At 42.6% G+C, this 18,310-nt stretch overlaps 2 protein-coding genes across 6 annotated transcripts in view; one reads left to right on the plus strand and one right to left on the minus strand.

Moving 5' to 3' along the window:
• Window positions 1–1,197: 1,197 nt before the first annotated feature.
• On the plus strand, window positions 1,198–13,462 carry TDRD6 (tudor domain containing 6). 2 transcript variants are annotated; one of them, XM_024766365.1, is made up of 4 exons: window positions 1,198–7,273; window positions 8,937–9,061; window positions 10,336–10,425; window positions 13,433–13,462. In XM_024766365.1, the coding sequence occupies exons 1-4, from the start codon at window positions 1,198–1,200 to the stop codon at window positions 13,460–13,462; spliced, it is 6,321 nt and encodes a 2,106-aa protein (XP_024622133.1). The 2 variants fall into 2 exon arrangements, with proteins under 2 accessions (XP_024622133.1, XP_024622134.1); XM_024766366.1 differs by lacking the exon at window positions 10,336–10,425.
• A 2,886-nt stretch (window positions 13,463–16,348) lies between these two features.
• The window catches only part of PLA2G7 (phospholipase A2 group VII), a 29,623-nt gene continuing 27,661 nt past the window's right edge, over window positions 16,349–18,310 (minus strand). For all 4 annotated transcript variants that reach the window (XM_024766093.1, XM_024766092.1, XM_024766094.1 and 1 more), the window contains 2 exons: window positions 17,286–17,434; window positions 16,349–16,848 (listed from right to left, as the gene is read on the minus strand). In XM_024766093.1, the coding sequence (XP_024621861.1) occupies window positions 16,706–16,848; window positions 17,286–17,434 (292 nt within the window). In that variant the 3' untranslated portion in view covers window positions 16,349–16,705. The remainder of the gene's footprint in view (window positions 16,849–17,285; window positions 17,435–18,310) is intronic.

Below are 18,310 nucleotides of genomic sequence, written 5' to 3' on the forward strand. Positions count from 1 at the left end.
GGTTATATTAAGCACTGTCTTGATTTCATCTATTATTAAATTTGATGACATTTCAAAATGTGAAAAAGTGAAGTGGAAAAGTATGAGAAACCCCTCGGACTGTGCCTAACTTCGCCAATGAACAAACATTTCAGCACAAATGTAGTAATTCTGGGAGTTACGCCTAGTTTGCCTGCACTTTTCCATTCCCCTTACCGTTGACAAACAGAGTCTCCTAAGGGTTACCTTGGTAAGATTTAGGTGGGAAAAAGAACGACAGTCCAGCCAAGAGGCCCTCCGCCATAGCAGATGCAGCAAGCGTTGCAAGTCATGTTTCTTCCAAAACTCTTGACCTCCTTCTCTGAGCCCAGTTCTGTGCTAGCTCCGTGCGTAAATGAAGACTAAACACCTGCAAAGTGGGCAGACGATACAGCAAAGAAACTCACACCGGGTAATCGTAGGGAAAGAAACATTTAACAGTCTTCATATACTCTCATACTTTAATTTAACCCTTATCACAACTGTATCCATCCAGGCGATCAAACAGGTTCCTAGAAGAGGCGGTCAGCGGCCTGCTCGAGGCCACAACGCTGAGAGCACACAGCCAACGCCCTGCCGCGGGGGCGCAAGCGCCACCGCGCGGCCCGCAGCGGGAGAGCCCCGGGCCTCCGAGAATTCCGGCCCAACACCCAGAACGCGCGGTGGGCGCCTCCGTTTCTCCTCCCCGGTTCTTCAATGGCTAGCAACGCGCCGGGCGCGCCGGGCTCGCCGGGCTTCGTCGGTCTCAGCCGGACGGCCGAAAAGGAGGTCCCTGCGTGGTCTGGGCCTCGCCGCCGCCCCAGGCCCGGCCGACTCCCTGCATGCTCCAGAGTCGAAGGCGCTCTGAGAAGAGGCAGGTGGCGTCCGGATCCCGCCACGTCTCGGCCCTCGAGGCCCCTTCTGCGCCCCCCATCACAGGTAAGCAGGCCCGCCCGCCGCCCGCGGCCAGAAGCCGGGCCACCTCGCGCTACAAATGCCTGCGCGGCGGCGCAACCGTGGGCGGTTGGTCGGGCCGCAGGGTTTTACCAGTCAGCGCGAGTCCGGGAGGCCCGGAGGCGGCGTTGCGGCGGGGTCGCCCGGCTTGGTGTCCTTCCCAGTCCGTGTGTCCTGCGAGCCCGAGTCTGCGGGGCTCTCCTTCCAGCGGCGCGGGGGCTTCGCGGGCCGGGCGGCGCGGCAGAGATGTGCTCGACGCCGGGGCTGCCGACGCCGGGGGCTTCGCTGGTGCTGCGGGTGTCCTTCGTGGACGTGCAGCCCGCGGTGATCCCCGTGCAGCTCTGGGGGCTGGTGGGCGAGCGGCGGGACGAGTACGTGAGGCTGAGCCGGGAGATCCAGGAAGCGGCGGCGGCCGCGCACGGCCCATGGGCGCTGGGCGGCCCCTCGGCCTCGCCGGGCGAGCTGTGCCTGGTGCAGGCAGGTCTGCTGTGGCACCGCGGCCGCGTAGTCAGCCGGCAGGCGCAGGAGATCCGCGTCTTCCTGCTGGACGAGGGTCGCACCATCACGGTCGGCGCGGGCTCGCTGGCGCCTGGGCGCAGCGAGTTCTTCCACCTGCCGTCGGAGGTGCTGGGCTGCGTGCTGGCTGGCCTGGTGCCTGCGGGCGGCAGCGGCGGCGTGGGCGGGGCCGAGCCCCAGCACTGGTCTGCCAGCGCCGTGGACTTCCTTAGCAACCTGCAGGGCAAAGAGATGCACGGACGGGTCCTGGACGTGCTGCTGCTCCACCGTCTGGTCCTCCTGGAGGTGCCCGAGCTGTGCCAGCAGATGCAGGAGCTCGGGCTGGCCCGGCAGGTGCCCGACGGCCTTTTCCGCTCCCTGCTCAAGCGCTACCTCTCGGCCACCGCGGCTGTCCTGGGCCCCGGGGCCCCGGTCGTCTCGCGAATCCCGCCCAAGCAGGAGCAGGCTGGCCTGGATTACTTCTACCCCCAGCTGCAGCTGGGCGTGACGGAGCCCATGGTGGTCACCCAGGTGTGCCATCCCCACCGCATTCACTGCCGGCTCCGCAGCTTCTCGCAGGAGGTCCACCGCCTCTCTGAGAGCATGGCCCAGATATATAGGGGTTCCCCCGGGACAGGGGACGAGAACTATACCAGTGCCACCTGGGAGGAGAGGGAGGAGAGCCCAGACAAGCCGGGCTCTCCGTGCGCATCCTGCGGGTTGGATGGACATTGGTACAGAGCGCTCTTGCTTGAGACTTTCCGGCCCCAGCGCTGTGCCCAGGTACTTCATGTGGACTATGGAAGAAAGGAGTTAGTGAGTTGTAATAGCCTTCGCTACTTGCTGCCCGAATATTTTCGAATACCCGTGGTGACATACCCTTGCGCTTTGTACGGACTCTGGGATGGTGGCAGAGGCTGGTCTCGGTCACAGGTCGGTGACCTGAAGGCACTGTTTCTGGGCCAGGCAGTGAACGCAAAGATTGAATTTTACTCTTCCTTTGAGCATGTGTATTACGTCACCCTGTATGGAGAAGATGGGATTAATCTTAACTGTGTGTTCGGAGCACAGTCCTGTTGCTTGGCTGACCGATTGCTTCAGAGCCAGGGAATAGAGGAGGAGGAGGAGGGGGGCGGGGAGGAGGAACCGGAAACAGCTTTTCAGTCTCAGTCTCCTGCTGAAGAAGTGGATGAAGAGATTTCACTCCCAGCCTTGAGGTCTATCAGGTTAAAGACGAACGCCTTCTATGACGCCCAGGTGGAGTTTGTGAAAAATCCTTCTGAGTTTTGGATTAGGTTGAGGAAACACAATGGCACCTTCAGCAAATTAATGAGGAGAATGTGCAGTTTCTACGCCTCTGCCAGTAAGCTGGATGGTGTTATTTTGAAACCTGAAGCCGATGACCTTTGCTGTGTGAAATGGAAAGAAAGTGGCTATTATCGGGCTATGGTCACCCGATTAGACGACAAGAGTGTGGATGTATTCTTCGTTGACCGGGGCAATTCGGAAAATATGGACCGGTATGATGTGAGGATGCTGCTCCCTCAGTTTAGGTGGCTACCAATGCTGGCCCTGAGGTGCACCCTGGCAGATATTTGGCCTTCGGGAAAAAATTGGAGCCAGGAGGCAATTTCCTTTTTCAAAAAGACCGTGCTGCACAAAGAATTAGTTATCCACGTCCTTGATAAGCAGGATAGTCAGTATGTTATTGAGATTCTTGATGAATCAAGAACAGGGGAAGAAAACATTAGTAAGGTAATTGCTCAGGCTGGATTTGCCAAGTATCAGGAATTTGAAACAAAGGAAAATATTGGCAAAAGTGCCCACTCTCCGGGGCATGTTTTAAACCATTTTACTGCAGACAGTAACAAAATATCTTCTGCCAAGAAGGAAGTAGAACACAAAGTCAAGAGAGAGGGTGAAACTACAGCTGTTCCAGAAACTGTGAATGACACAACCGTTGTGACAAACGTTTCAACTGGACTAGTTGTACAGGACAAAGAGAAAAGAGGGTCTGTTTATTCTCCTCTTGTACAGAATTTCTTGGACATTAAGCCAGGCTCTTCTTGTAAAGAGGAGCTAGAAGTTGGAAGTACAGTAGGAGTCAAAGTGTCTCATGTTGAAAACCCTGGCTGTTTCTGGTGCCAGCTGACCAGGAACATAGAAGGATTTAAAGCGCTAATGTGTAGTATTCAGGACCATTGCAAGAATACAGCTACTCCCTACCAGGGAACCACCCCTGCTTGTTTGGCAAAACGAACAGCAAATGGAAAATGGTCCAGGGCTCTGATTACTGGGGCACAATCTTCAGAGCATGTCAACGTCGTATTTGTAGATTATGGAGACAAAGAAACGGTATCTGTGAAGAATATTTATTCAATTAGTGAAGAGTTTCTCAAGGTTAAGGTTCAAGCGTTTAGGTGCAGCCTTTATAATTTAATCCAACCAACGGGTCACAATCCTTTCGTTTGGGATGAAAAGGCAATCCAAGCTTTTAGTGAATTTGTGCATAAGGCATGGGAAGACAATGTAGAACTACAATGCACAATATTTGCTTTGGCTTCCATTCACGTTGAAGAACTGTTTAATGTCGTGGATTTGCTAACACCTTTCCAGAGTGCATGCCATTTTTTGGTAGAACAGAGACTTGCAAGACCAGTACAACTTCAGAAGCCTCTGGAGTCCTCTGTTCAGCTCCATTCTTACTACTATTCTACACATGATATGAAAATTGGAAGTGAAGAATCAGTGTATGTAACACATGTCGATGACCCTTGGACATTTTATTGCCAGCTGGGAAGAAATGCAAATATTTTAGAACAGTTGTCATATCATATTACACAATTAAGTAAAGTTTTGCTGAGTTTAAAAACATCTCCCTTGGTCCCCAGCACATTGTGCCTTGCCAGGTATACTGACGGAAACTGGTACAGGGGGATAATCATAGAAAAAGAACCAAATAAAGTCTTTTTTGTTGATTTTGGGAATAGTTATGTGGTAACAAATGATGATCTGCTTCCAATACCTAGCGATGCATATGACGTCTTACTTTTGCCCATGCAAGCCATTAAATGTTCATTATCTGATATTCCTGATCATATACCAGAAGAAGTTACAACGCGGTTTCAGGAGACTATTTCAGATAAGTCATTGAAGGCTTTGGTTGTAGCAAAAGATCCAGATGGAAGACTGATTATAGAACTATATGACAACAGTATTCAAATTAATGCTAATATTAATGAGAAGTTAGGACTCCTGGGTTCCAAAGGCGGGACAAGAAAAAAAGAAAGTGAATCACTCCTCTCTACACCTGAAACTCTTGAAGCAAAAAAGGAAGCTGTGAAGTTGTCACCTACACAGTATTTAAGTAAATCAATAGAGAACAAATCAGACAGTTTGGTGATCTTAGAAGCATCATACAAACCTAAGATCAGCTCAGCATGTAAGGAAATCAAATTTTTATGCAGTTCAATGAAGACAAACTTAGTCACTCAGTATCCGGACTCTGTGGCAAATAAAGATAACCAAGTGTCTCCATTACCAGTAGAAAAGAAATTAGTGAGTTCGGCTGAGCCCCCTTTGAAAGCCACAAAACTAGAAGCCACTCTTCCAGAGAGAAAAATAGGAGATTCACGTAACAAAGGTTCGCCTCTAAAATTTTCTGAGTTCCCTCAGAAGACTATAACGCCTGGCTTTAAAACAACTGTGTATGTTTCTCATATAAATGACCTTTCAGACTTTTATGTTCAACTAACAGAAGATGAGGCTGAAATTGATCGTCTTTCAGAGAGGTTAAACACTGTTAGAACAAGGCCTGAATATTATGCAGGTCCACCTTTGCAAAGAGGAGATATAATATGTGCTGTTTTCCCAGAAGACAATTTATGGTATCGTGCTGCGGTCAAGGAACATCAACCCAATGACCTTCTCTCTGTGCAGTTTATAGATTATGGCAATGTTTCTGTGGTTCACACCAACACAGTAGGCAAACTTGACCTTGTTAATGCACTTTCACCCAGACTGTGCATTCACTGTTCCTTAAGGGGACTTGGGGCTCCTAAGATTTTAAACCACAAGGAAATGATGCATTACTTTTCCCGAAGGACAGAGGAGGCGCAACTGAGATGCGAATTTGTTCGATTTCAAGACAAATGGGAAGTTATTCTTGCTGATGAACATGGGATCATAGCAGAAGATATGATGAGCAGATATGCTTTCAGTGAAAAATCTCAAATAGGACTTTCTACCCAAATAGTTAAAGGTGCCTGTTCAAAGTCTGTCAACAAAACAGACGTAGACACTTCTGTATTTCTTAACTGGTATAATCCAAAGATGAAGATGATACGAGCTTATGCCACGGTGATCGATGGACCTGAATATTTTTGGTGTCAGTTTGCGGACACAGAGAAACTTCAGTATTTAGAAGTGGAAGTACAAACTGCTGGAGAGCAGGTGACAGCTTGGAGAAGGTGCATCCCCTGCCCTCATATCGGAGATCCTTGCATAGTGAGATACAGAGAAGACGGGCATTATTACAGGGCACTTGTCACCAATATTTGTGAAGATTCTCTTGTGTCCGTCAGGCTTGTGGACTTTGGAAACGTTGAAGACTGTGTGGACCCCAAAGCCCTCTGGAACATCCCTTCTGAACTGTTGGCAGTTCCCATGCAAGCCTTTCCATGTTGCCTCTCAGGATTTAATATTTCAGAAGGTGCATGCCCTCAAGAGGGAAATGACTACTTTTATGAAATAGTAACAGAAGGTATGTTGGAGGTAAAAATATTAGAAATCAAAAGGGATGTTTGTGATATCCTTTTAGCCATCGTTGACTTGAAAAGCAAAGGCGAAAGTATTAGTGAGAAAATGAAGAAATATTCTAAGATTGGTGCGAGTGACAGTGACCTGCCCTATGAAAAACATGGCGTAGACATAAAGGGAGCTCTTGGGTCCCCCAGTCCCGAAGTTGGACTTCAGAAACCAAGTAGCAAAGCTGGACAAGACAAAGCACTCTGTGTCGAATCACAGACAGGTAAGCTCTTGGAAAGAATTGACAAAGACTTAAGCATCATTGAAACCAAACCAGGTAAATTCTTTGTCCCCAAAACTGATAACATTTTTGAAACTTTTGAAAACCCAGGCAAAGATGAAAGTGGCACTGAGATGCTGGAAGGTAACGTCGAGTGCCATCTGGGTGACAAAGCGAAGTTTGATGATAAGTACCTAATTACAGAATTTAGCACATTGTTACCACATGCCACCGAAACAGAGGAGGCACTGGAACTGAATTCCCTTGAGGTGGAGCTTTCTCCTGATGATGAGTCCAAAGAATTCCTGGAACTGGAATTCATTGAATTGCAGCATTCCTTAGTTGCAGAGGAGGGGAAAGAAGAGCTGGGCCTGGTGCCTCTGTCTGTGCCTCTTCCCCAAGGCTGTGACCCAGCGGCCAACCTGCCACCATTGGCAGGGCTACTGCCCCTCAACTGTGAAGCCGAGAAACAGCCTGAACTAGAATTACCTACAGCCCAGCTGTGTCTAGAGGACAAAATAAACCCTTTGTCTTTAAGAGTTAGTCAGAAAGCCCAACAATCCCTGTGTGCTGAGGACGCAAGAAGGTTCAGTTGTGCGGAATGCTTTGATGAGGAGCATAGGCTGTGCCAACACAGAAAGACCTGCTCTGCCAAGATGCAGATTGAAATGAATATCTATAAAGAAGAATTTATAGAACATACATCTCTGTTTAGAGATGCCGTGTCATCGTTGAACTCTGTGTTTTCTGAAGAAGAACCCGGAAGGAAACACAATCACACTTTACCAGATCATGTCTCGGGTATGTGCGGTTTTTTTTTTGTTGTTGTTGTTTTTTCCCATTCGCTTTTACTTAACTAACTGAAAAGTACTTATTTGTTTTAAAGAAAAGAGAATAATTCTTATTTGAATTTTTAAAATATTAATTTGGGGGAGGGAAGATTAAAACCTGAGAAGAGAATCAGATTTGGATTTTATGAAGGGTATTTTAAACGTGGGTAATTAAGTAGTAAAATCAACGTAAAATAATTCTTTATATGCTGGGTGAAATGCTGAATTATTAATTTTGCTTTTAAAAATAGAATGCTTCAAGTCTGTGTCTCCAAAAAGTAATCACATTTAAAATATAAACAAATCATCTCTAGAATCAAGAGGTTATGTTTTTTGGTAAGTTTTGAAAAATATAGTGTTCCTTTGCCAAGCATAATAATGTAGGCATGAATTTACAGTAGGGATAGTTTCAACACAGTTTTTTTTTTTGCGGTACGCGGGCCTCTCACTGTTGTGGCCAATCCCGTTGCGGAGCACAGGCTCCGGACGCGCAGGCTCAGCGGCCATGGCTCACGGGCCCAGCCGCTCCGCGGCATGTGGGATCTTCCCGGACCAGGGCACGAACCCGTGTCCCCTGCATTGGCAGGCGGACTCTCAACCACTGCGCCACCAGGGAAGCCCCAGCACAGTTTTAAGAATTAACTGTTTTGCTTCATCATATACCTTGCCATTCGTTTAGAAGCCCTTAAAAAAACGGAGTTAGGGAGCCTGTATTAATCAAGCAAGTTTACAGCCATGAGTAAATATTGGAGAACATTTATTGTCATTAACTTTTTTATAAATTATTTTTGCTGCTATTTTCTTGTCTACTTAACGAGATTTGAAAGTTACACAAAATAGCTATCTTTTAGGTTTATTTTAAAAATAATCAATGTTAGACTTTTTAAGTGTCAATTTTTATATTATTAGATTTGAGCCATTGTACAAAATAGAGAAAACAATAGACTAAGGAGAATGAAAATCATCATAATCCCAGCACCAAGAAATGGCCACTGTGAATGCTATGATGGTGTATATACTTCCTTCCTGACGTTTCTCACCCTTTCTGTGTGTGTCTACTCACATACAGTTTAAAAAACTAACTAGAGGTCATACTGTCATACAGTGTTGAATCCTGCGTTTTAATCCCTTAAATATGCTTTCAAAAATACTTTAGTTTTGTAGTATGCCATCCTGTGGATGTATGGTAATTTATTTAAATACCACGCTGGAGTTTTAGTCCTCATTGTCACATTTTAATAATAAGTAACAGCTTTGTGATAAAAGTGTCTGCTCACTTGTATGTACCATGCTGCTTTGCTGTAGAAATGGCTGTTGTAACCACAGACCACATTACATGTGGCTATAATAGCCAGCTTTAAGTAGTAACTCTCAACGTTAGAAATCAGATTCACATCCTGAAAAAAAAAGCACATCATGGTCGTGTTTTTTGAGGAGAGCGGTAAGGAATTATACGTGGAAGGGCCACTGGAAGAATAAAAATAAAATCGAGGGAGGGAAACTTAGAACATGTCGTACCATATGTGATATTGATGATACGAGAATAGTAAATGCATGTTGGGGAAATGCTTTGCTTGCATATCTTTAAGGAATTAAGAGGTATGCATTGAGTCTTGCTCTATTCAATTTGGCAGCTCAACCAGAGAACACCTACACTCTGAAAGGATTTCCCGTGGGATCCAAATGTGTTGTGTGGTCAAGTCTAAGAAACACATGGTCTAAATGTGAGATTTTGGAATTAGCTGAAGAAGGCACAAGGGTATGTAAAACTGAAGTAATTTGTCTCAAAATGTACTTGCAGATTGTTAAGGAAATTTTACCAAACTTTATCAGACTAGAAAATCCAATTGAATAGATTATTTACCTGCTCATTCCCCGTGATAATTTGATGCAGGGCAAAAATCATTTAAAAAGTTCCTATATAAGCATCCAAGGCTCTTTCATCTCCCTTACTCCCGAAATCCTATCTGTCAGTCACTGAGTTCTGCACTTCCCACTTCTTATCTCTTAGTTAAAACTTTTTATACCTGATGCCACTGTCATGATTAAGTCTGTCATTTCACAGCTAGATGCCTCTAATAACCTTCTATTGGTTTACTTCTAGTCTTTATTCAGTTGATTCTCCACACTGCCAGTGTGAAGTTTGTCAAACGCAAATCTGACTCCATCGTTCGCTTGTGGAAAACCTCTTGGAAACCTCCAGTAGATTGTGTTTTTCCTGTGGTCTGAAAACCACCTTAATCAGAATCACCTGGCACATTTCTTAAATGTATTGATAGATTCCTGGACCTTGCCCTGGCTGGCTGATTGAGAATTTCCAGGGGGAAGGACCAGTAACGTATACTCTTGCACCATGAAAATTTGAGACCCTCAAGTCTAGAAAAGTCATTAACATGCCACAGGAGGTTCTCTGGGGTTGAGCATCCATGTACCTCTCCAGCCTTAGGTCTTACTCCTTTGGGTTTTGTATCTTATATTAGATGAACACCATACTGCTTGATTTCTCTTATATATACTCTTGTGTTTGGCGTCTTTGATATAGTTAATAATGCAGTCCTATTTGCCTGTATTCTGTCCCCTTCCCAAACTGGATAATTTCCACTTATCTTTAAAAGATTAGCCATTGCCTCTTCCAGGAAGCATTCACTAGCATTATTTTCTAAATCTCTCCATCTCTTCACTCCTCTCTGTCCCCTGCCAACAAAAGCTTTATACCTGTGTTGTATTCCTATACCTCCTATTGCAGGAGTCTGTACTTCCTACACTGTATTGTAACTGTCTGCTTAGTGGTCTGTTCCTCCACCAAATTTTGAACTTCTTGAGATCTAAATTTTATGCCTTTGATCTCTAGGCACAGATACTCAATGTACGTTTTTTGAACTGAAGTACCATTGAGTTGAAATGTAATATTGATTTTTAATAAAATCATTTAATTACCTTTTCAAGTATTTCCTTTTAAAAACGGTTGCTGTGGTACATACATCAGTCACAGCTTTTGGAATGACCAGTTTTTACTATTTTTTTCTCCTGTAGGTTTTGAACCTTTCAAATGGCATGGAAGAGGTTGTGAACCCTGAGAATGTCTGGAATGGTATAGACAAATTGGATAAGAGTCCATGTGAGGTATGGGTTTATGTAAATAGTAATTAATGAGAGTGTTCTCTTTCATTTTGAAAGGTGACTGGAACTATTTCCAAAGCCCTTGTGTTTAGGAATAATAGAGGAAAAAATACTACTATTGTAATAATAACAGTGGAAAATAGCAATAATGCAATGTTTCTAGATTTTATGCCCAGTACCTCTTACTAATGTTTTACTCACTGATTTTCATTTTGGGATTTAAAAAAAGGAAAGTTGTTTGGCATTTGTGACCTTTATGAAATACGTTTGATGCAGAAAATCTGGGAATATGACAAAGTTAAAAAGAGGAGGTATCAATCACCTGTAATACATCCTTCCAAAGGCAAACGGACTGATCCGTTTGGTTTTCTTAAATAATCTTTCTGTTTATATGGAATATAAATATATCATCTACGTATTTTGAACATGGTTATTTCATTGTACATTCAGTTTTATATTCTGTGTTCTTCATTTAAGATTATATGGTAGGCAATCTCCCATGCTGTTATGATATGTCTAGACATTTGAGTTTATCCTGTTTGCAGTTTGTTGAACTTCTTGCTACAAAATCTGTATCTGGTAGTTCCAGTAGCTCATCATGGCAGGGTTTTCATCTACTGATTGTCTTAAGAAATGATTAGCCTTTCCTCGTACGTTGTATGTTGAGTAATTTTGGATTATATTCTGAATGTTTTGAATATGATGTTGTAAGACTTTGGAGGCTGTTAAATCTTCTGGAAAATGTTAAAGTTTTTGTTTTAGCAGGTGGTCAACCTGATTAGGTTCATACCACAGGTTCTCTCTCTCTCTCTCTCTGTGTTTGGTGGTTCCAGTGTCAGTTTAGTCTTCAACGTCTTTGCTGTAATGTTTGGGTCTGCCCAGGGCATAAGCCACAGAGGGGTTAGTCTGGAACTTGGACAGAGGTTTATACAGTCACTCAGGTGTTAAAGACTTAGCTATGCTTTTCTTTTCTTGATTCTGTTCTGCATTTGCGTCGTTCAGGATGACCTTAGGTTCACATATAATATTAGGGGTTCAAATTTTCCAATTCCTTTCCTCTCTGAGATTTCCTCCATACTTTGAGGCTCCAAGGGTCCTCTCTTATTCAGCCCCCAGGGGCCCCGTTTCCTGGTCCTCTGGCCAGAAAGCATGCTTCTCCCAGTGTTTCCCCGTGTGCTGACCAGGCAGCTGTGTTTGACAGGCCTGCCTCTGGTGTGAAGCAGATAGAGAAAAGAGAGAAAACCCCCACGCCCCACCCCCTGCCTCTCGACTCTTCAGATAACAAAGGGCTGTTTTCCTCAGTCCACTGGCCAGCGTCTTCTCTCAGATTTGTAAGTGCCTGCACTGTGACTGCTGTGCAGAAAAAGTAAAACAGTGAAGGGGTTTCCCCCCCACACCCCACCCTTTAGTATTCGGGGCCTCTTTCCCCACTCCACTGGCTAGAAAGAGGGGATTTCGCTCAGTTTTGCTGCCCACCCCAGCCTGGCAGCTGTGATTTGGCGTGAAACTCACCCCTGTTTTGGGTCGTTATTCAAGTTTTTACTACAGTCCTTCTATATTTCTGATCCCATTTACTTTTCAGAAGCCTCAGGTAGTTGCTTTTTGTATTCTTTCCAGAATTTTCCATGGTAATCAGTGTAAGTCAGCTTACTCCATCTTGGCTGCAACCAGAAGGCCATAGCTGCATAATATTACATGACATTACTAGACAATGATTCATTAAACCATTTCTCCTCTTGTTGGACATATAGTGAATTTGTTCACTATAAAAAAATCATTGACCTTCTTCACCTCTTGAAAGCTGAAAATTGGAAAAGGACACTTTAGTCCCCGCATGGAATGCTACAGCGGAGATATTCCAGATAAATGGGTATTTGAAGAATAGAAAATATACTTGCCGTTATTCTTCATTATAAAATCAAATTGGCCTAGTCTTAATAGGATTACTTTTTGTTGTTCACCATTTTTCTGGTGTATCTATGGTCCCCTTTCTGATTTTGATTATTTTGTATTTATAATAAAGAAGTGGTAGTAATCCAAAGGTGTCTTTTGTTAGGCTGTATTCCGGACAGTGGGAAAAGATCTTTACTGCCTGTCATTGGATGATACTGTGGTCAAAGGTAACTTGTGTTTTTAAAACAAAATACTTTTACCAACCAGAATTGCCAAGTCTTTAAGGTACGATTACCCTGAATCCCTCAAGTAAAAGTGGTTCATCCATTTCCATGGATGTTAGCAGTAGGAAAATAAAAACCACTTCAGCTAAAAATAGTGATAAGTAAACAAGAAGATTTCTTGAAATACAGGGAATTTGTTGATTGAATTAATCTTGAAGGTGTATGATAAATTCATATTTTAAAGGATTTTTTCAGTGTTAGCTCAGATGTTCAAATGATCTTTGTTAAATAATCTCTTGGAATTTCTTTTGGGACTGTTAGTGTATGTGATGATTCTGGTTTTTGGATGTTCCTGGTTATTGCATCATCTTGTTTCTAGGTAGCACACTGAGGCACATGGAGAATGAAATCAGCTTTTGGTGACTTTAGTATTATGTGAAAAATACGCACTAATGAAAGAGAACAAAGAACTAATTGGTTATCAGCCTTGCCAAATATCATCCTAGAAAAATATAAAATATACCAATTTCATAACCTTTTTCGAGAAGTTTTATATGAGAATAGGTACAATGTGAGAACCAAAATATTTTTTTAAATGACGTCAGTCGGAATAATTCCCTGTAGTAATTAGAATGCTCATCTCTTCCCCCTCCCCATTTTTAGAGGACATTAATTTTGTCACAGTAGCACCCATGTAAAGAATTTTCTTGGGACTTCCCTGGCAGTCCAGGGGTTAGGACGCGGCGCTTCCACTGCAGGGGGCACAGGTTCGATCCTGCTCGGGGGAACTAAGGTCCTGCATGCTGCAGCATGGCCCCCCGCCACACACACACACAAAATTTCTTATTTTTATGTTTCTTTCTCAACTTGAGGTTTTTCTCTTCTTGTTTCAGAAAAGAGGTCTGGAGATGATAGAGATTTAACTGCGTCCATAAACGCGGCCAGTCAGTCAGAAGCTGCTCTTAAACAAGTGCTACCTCGCCCAGACCAACAGAATATTTCAGAAAATTGAGGGCACGTAATCAGAAGAAGTTGTTGTTTCCAAAAAGCTTGATATGTGTCAAAAACAAAACAGATCTCAGGCTGCCTGTGTGGTGTATTTAGAGTGCTATTTCTGCGTATACGGAGCTGGGATCTTTCCTCTCCCTTTAAATGTGTTATCTTTCTAATAGCTCACACTGCAAAAAAAACCTGTTTGGGTTTCTTCTGAATATAGTGTTTAAAATAGAAAATTATAGGCTTATGACACGCATATTATATGATGCTACTTGAGAGGATGGCTTTGTTAGCAGTAAGTCCTTCAAAACTTTTGTTTTCTTTCTGAAGCTTTGCCTTTCTGTCTAGTTTTGACTAATATTCTGTTTGAATTTAGAACTATACTAATATGACACAAGATTTGAATAACGTTTGTCCTTAAAAGTATAGTGGTGTCATTTCATTAAAAAGGAAATATCTGTGGTTCTGGAATATCTGTAGTCATGGAATGAACCACCATTCTACAATTGGGGGAAACATAGTAATATTACATATTACATAATACATAAAAACAATATAATATTTTATATTATAAATAATATATTAATATATTATTATAATAATAAAAAAATATATTATATATAAATATATAATATATAAAATATATTTTTAAAAATATATATTATATATATTATATATATAAATATATAATAAAATAATATAAATAATATAATATTTATAAAATATAAATAAAAATGTTAGCTTTTATGTGTTAATCACTCAGTTGGTACTTTAAATGCATTTTCTCATTTAATCCTTGATTCTGAGGTGCATATTAACGTTATCCACATTTTTTTTTTTTTAATTTAATTTTTTTTTTTTTTTTTTTACCTCGTCTGTAAAATGGGGTTAATAAAACCTTTCTTGCAGTGGTTTTAAGATTAGAAATAACTTATGTAAGGTGCCAGAAAAGGAGTAGGCATTTGATAAATACTTCCTTCTTTCCCCCAAAAGATACTCAGTGTGCACTATGGTAGGTTGTATTTTTATTTTTTATTTTTTTTATTTTGCGGTACGTGGGTCTCTCACTGTTGTGGCCTCTCCCGTTGCGGAGCACAGGCTCCGGACGCGCAGGCTCAGCGGCCATGGCTCACGGGCCCAGCCGCTCCGCGGCATGTGGGATCTTCCCGGACCGGGGCACGAACCCGTGTCCCCTGCCTCGGCAGGCGGACTCTCAACCACTGCGCCACCAGGGAAGCCCGGTAGGTTGTATTTTTTAAACTTTAACTCACTGGATCCTTTCAGCAGTTATTTTCTCCTTTCACCATCAGCATGTGCTGCCAACAAAGGATTTTGAAGAGGTGCTATTGAATGGGACATCAGTACAATTGGAATGGTTATCCATTTCCAAAATGAGTAAGGAGGTTTGCTACATGTGAATGGGGGAAAAGATGTATGTATATGAAACATTAGGAGACCCTGAAGCCTGATGGGAATAGTGAGAATTAAGAACCTTAAAAGTTGGGTATAATTTCAATAAGTAAAAAGAAGAGGGTTCTGCATTAAACGTAATTGAGGTAGATGAGTATATTCCTTGTTCCTGGGATAATGATTAGACACATTTGGCTCATTCATGTAGGAGAGATATAGTTGTGAGTTAATTACTGGGAGAAAGGGTCAGAGAAGATGCATTAGGGTCGGGTTATGGAAAGCCATCAGTTTCGTGCTAAGCAGTTTAACTCTCTATTTTAAAATGTTTAATCTGAACAGTTAGAGGAGAAATCATATTTCTCAAAATGAGTGTTTTTGCACATTAAAACATTAAGATAGGCCTGAGTGCCAAATCAGAAAACACAGTTACTTATTAACTGGGCAAAAAGAATAGGGATAGAGTAGTTAACCAGGCTTGCTTACTAAGTAGTGATTATCCTCGTTCACACAGGCTATAATTAAACTTAATTATGGAGAATTCATAGGAACAAGACCATTCTTAGACCAAAATATACTTAACTGATGAGTGGCAGAAATGTTTATACCCCTTGGGAAACAAAACACATTTTCCATGACTCCCAGAAACATAACTGCACAAATCTTTTAGATATCTTTTTTTTTTTTTTTTTTTTTTTTTTTTTTTTTTTTGCGGTACGCAGGCCTCTCACTGTTGTGGCCTCTCCCGTTGCGGAGCACAGGCTCCGGATGCGCAGGCTCAGCGGCCATGGCTCACGGGCCCAGCCGCTCCGCGGCATGTGGGATCTTCCCGGACCGGGCACGAACCCGTGTCCCCTGCATCGGCAGGCGGACTCTCAACCACTGCGCCACCAGGGAAGCCCTCAGCCATCTTTTTACCTCCATTTATTGTGCTTTTCCCCTCCCACTACTACATATAAAATTTAAAAATTCATTAAATATCAATAAAACTAGTGGAAAATGAAGCAGTTAAAATGATGTCCTTTCTTATCTGTCGCAGCCTTCGGGTGAATCAGTGATTTAATGTGTGATGGCTGGAATCGTGGGCCTGTCTTATGCACCTTTCTTTAGTAAATAGAGTGCCTCAGAGGTAAACCATTAAAGTGAATGCAAACAAATCACCAACTTGCTTTATCTGCTGCCTTTGCTTTGTCACCAATATTCTTACCCCCATCCATTCCCCGTTTAGTCATTATGTTGAAATCGTGCGGTCGCACCCATCCCACAGTAAAGCAGTGGCTTTATTATCCGCTTGGCCTGATTTCTCTTACCATGACCCAAGGTCAAAGGGAAGCGCTACCAAATCCCACGCAGAAGACCATGTTGCTAAAACTCAATTCTACTGCTTATAATAGAAAAAAAAGAGGCAAGGAAATCTGTTTTTATTATGTTTTTAGGGAGTGTTAGGTCATTGGAACACATTTTCAATGGCATGATGCCTGTTTTAATATACTTGTCCATTAAAGTAATGTAAAATCAGTTTTTTATTGTGACACCAAGAAAGGATCACTTTAGTAAAACTAAAATTTAGGCTGGTATGATTTTTATATGTAGTAGTCTTTCTTTACATTTAAAGGAAAAAAAAATCTTAATCCAAGCTTCAATCACTATTGTGGTACAGCCTACATTTTCAAATATGTGTTATTTGAGAAAATACATTAAAATCATACACACACACACACACACACAGACAGTTTTTAAACAAGACTTTTTAAAACGCTCTTTTAATCTGAATTCGGCTTCTCTATTCCTGTAGAATTCTGCAGGGTGGCATGGTGGTTAGTTGTGTCAATGTTGGTTCCTGGAATAAGATTGTCATCTTCCCCTTCAATTAAAGAATCCCACTGATCAAAATCTTTCTGAAGTCCTGTAAAATACAAATGTCACTAAACATATTCAACTTTGGAAAGTGTTAAACAGTTCAGTGCCTCTAGGTGGCACCCTAGCCTCACAAACGACCCACATTGCGTCACCATTATGGAGGCAAGGTGCTCTGTGTGAGCTCCGTGTGGCTGCAACATCAGAACGAGAGATGGAATTGAGGCACTATGCTGTCCGAACCCTCTGCATGGAAATCCGCCCCAGCCTTCACAGAAAGACTATTAGCTCTAATAGGTGGGCTTGCTGCCTATGACGCATAGTATGCAAAGCAGCAAAATTAAATTGTTTTCAAGTGGACTGACTGCAGTGTTCCATTGTAAACCAACTGGGAACAGTCAGAATGGGACTCATGCACAGTTAAGATAAACAGTTTTTTCCTGAGAATCATCTGGTTTATGTCAGGAAAGAAGATCCCTTTCTTACCTAAATGCTTTTGCAAGAATGCTAACGAAGCTTTGTTGCTAAGACCCATGGCTACGTTTGAATCTATTTCTCCTTTCAGTGTGAATATGTAGCCAATTATTTTGCCAGTTGCAAACGTGAAGTCAGCAAAATTCTGATGGACTGAACCCCTGAAAGAGAAAGGAGACATTTACAAATCACTTTGTTGGACAAAATTATTTCTGTAGTTACCGTGCAGGGAAGATGCTGGTCTGGTTGGCCTATTTACGAAAACCAAGGAAACAAAATTTGTAGATTTGATCTCCTTAGATGTACTTGAGGGTCACAAAGATGATCATTTAGGGGTGCTAGAGTATATATTCTTCCTCCCGTCTAGATCAATAAGGCAAAGATTGCTGTCTTGCTTGGCATCTTGGTTTTAGAAGAGATGATTCCAGCTTTGTAGAGGACATGATTACTTTCAATTTGAGTAGGTGGAATGCTTTATATGTTGAGGGTCCCTGAACTCAGAGCCAGAATCCTGCCCCCTTACCACCACACTTAACTGGATATCTACTTGCTGTTGGGCAAAAACACTTTGCATTTAAGCCTTGGATTAAGTAGGTTAAAAGATAGACAAACAAAATTTTGCCTTGTATTATTTAAACTGTAAGCACCTCATAAATATCCCTTATTGATGGACTTGAAATTCACCAACAGCCTAACATCAAATAGGATGGCCATTTTTTTTTTAACATCTTTATTGGAGTATAATTGCTTTACAATGGTGTGTTAGTTTCTGCTTTATAACAAAGTGAATCAGTTATACATATACATATGTTCCCATATCTCTTTCCTCTTGCATCTCCCTCCCTCCCACCCTCCCTATCCCACCCCTCCAGGTGGTCACAAAGCACGGAGCTGATCTCCCTGTGCTATGCGGCTGCTTCCCACTAGCTATCTATTTTACATTTGGTAGTGTATATATGTCCATGCCACTCTCTCACTTCGTTCCATCTTACCCTTCCACCTCCCCATATCCTCAAGTCCATTCTCTAGTAGGTCTG

The sequence above is a fragment of the Neophocaena asiaeorientalis genome, unplaced genomic scaffold, assembly GCF_003031525.2.
Source record: "Neophocaena asiaeorientalis asiaeorientalis breed wild unplaced genomic scaffold, Neophocaena_asiaeorientalis_V1.1 scaffold46, whole genome shotgun sequence".
NCBI classification, from domain to species: Eukaryota; Metazoa; Chordata; class Mammalia; order Artiodactyla; family Phocoenidae; genus Neophocaena; species Neophocaena asiaeorientalis.